At 50.2% G+C, this 1,542-nt stretch overlaps 1 protein-coding gene across 1 annotated transcript; it reads left to right on the forward strand.

Annotated features, from left to right (window-relative positions):
• Positions 1–12: 12 nt before the first annotated feature.
• On the forward strand, positions 13–270 carry AP5S1 (adaptor-related protein complex 5, sigma 1 subunit; the record flags this gene model as incomplete). The annotated part of the gene is made up of 1 exon (XM_010153865.1): positions 13–270. A coding segment is annotated over one exon (258 nt), but the record flags the coding sequence as incomplete, so codon positions are not given.
• Between the last annotated feature and the right edge of the window lie 1,272 nt (positions 271–1,542).

Below are 1,542 nucleotides of genomic sequence, written 5' to 3' on the forward strand. Positions count from 1 at the left end.
GTGAGGGTAGCCTGGATCTCGGTGTCGGCCCTGGCCTTGGCCTTGGTTTGCGACCCCCCGGAGAACCTCTCGTTGGCCGAAATCACGCTCCGCCGCTTGGCCCCCCGTCTCCTGGCTTCCCTGCGCCTCCTGGGCTCGGGCGCCGACGTCCTGCTCCGCCCGGACACCCCCGACATCCTTCTCCGCCGGCTCCTGCCCCACGGCCGGATGCTCTTCCTCAACGACCGCTTCCTCCAGGCCGTGGATCGGGAGCTGAGAGCATCCCACTGAGCGCCAATCGCGCCCCCCACTCCCCTTCCCGAAACAGCCGGGGGGTGACGAGGTTAGGGGGATGTGGGATGGTGCCAAGCGCCAGCCGGACGGATGGGATGAGCGGATCGGGAATAAAGAGCAACAAGGCAGCAGCGGGAGAGGGTCTAATCCGGTTTCATTCCAGTTTTATTCTGGATTTAATCTGGTTTTATTCCAGTTTTAATCCGTTTTTATTCCAGTTTTAATACAGTTTTATTCTGGATTTAATCAGGTTTTATTCTGGATTTAATCCGGGTTTATTGTGGATTTAATCCGGGTTTATCCAGGATTTAATCCAGTTTTATTCCGGATCTAATCTGTTTTTATTCAGGTTTTAATCCAGTTTTATCCTGGATCTAATCCGGTTTTATTCCAGTTTTAACCCGGTTTTAATCCAGTTTTATTCCGGATCTAATCTGGTTTTATTCCAGTTTTAATCCAGTTTTATCCTGGATCTAATCTGGGTTTATTCCTGTTTTAATCCAGTTTTATCCGGGATCTAATCTGGTTTTATTCCAGTTTTAACCCGATTTTAATCCAGTTTTATTCCGGATCTAATCTGGTTTTATTTCAGTTTTAATCCAGTTTTATCCGGGATCTAATCTGGTTTTATTCCAGTTTTAACCCAGTTTTCATCCAGTTTTATTCTGGATCTAATCTTGTTTTATTCTGGTTTTAATCCGGTTTTATTCTGGATTTAATCTGGTTTTACCCAGGATTTAATCCAGTTTTATTCCGGATCTAATCTGGTTTAAATCCAGTTTTATTCCTTATCGAATCCAGTTTTATTCTGGATTTAATCCAGTTTTAACCTGGTTTTTTTCTGGATTTAAGACAATTTTATTCCAGTTTTAATCCAGTTTTAATCCTGATTTATTCCAGATTTAATCCGGTTTCAACACGGTTTTCCCCCGTTCCATGCCATCGGGGGGGTTAAGGACAGATGATGTAGGGATGCAGGAGGACACACGGAGTGCCACGTGGGACACAGGGAGATGGGGACGTGTGGAGCGACCCCAAGGCCGGCCCCACGGCCAGCTCCAGCTCCAAGCCCAGGGCCACAGCCAGGCCCAGGCCCAGCCCCAAGGCCAGCCCCACAACTAGCTCCAGCCCCACATCCAGCTCCAGGCCCATAACCAGGCCCAGGCCCAGCCCCACGGCCGGCCCCAGCCCCACACCCAGGCCCAGGCCCAGGCCCAGCTCCAAACCCAGGGCCAGAGCCAGGCCCAGCTCCAGCCCCATAACCAGGCC

This window comes from Eurypyga helias, unplaced genomic scaffold (genome assembly GCF_000690775.1).
Source record: "Eurypyga helias isolate BGI_N326 unplaced genomic scaffold, ASM69077v1 scaffold4116, whole genome shotgun sequence".
NCBI classification, from domain to species: Eukaryota; Metazoa; Chordata; class Aves; order Eurypygiformes; family Eurypygidae; genus Eurypyga; species Eurypyga helias.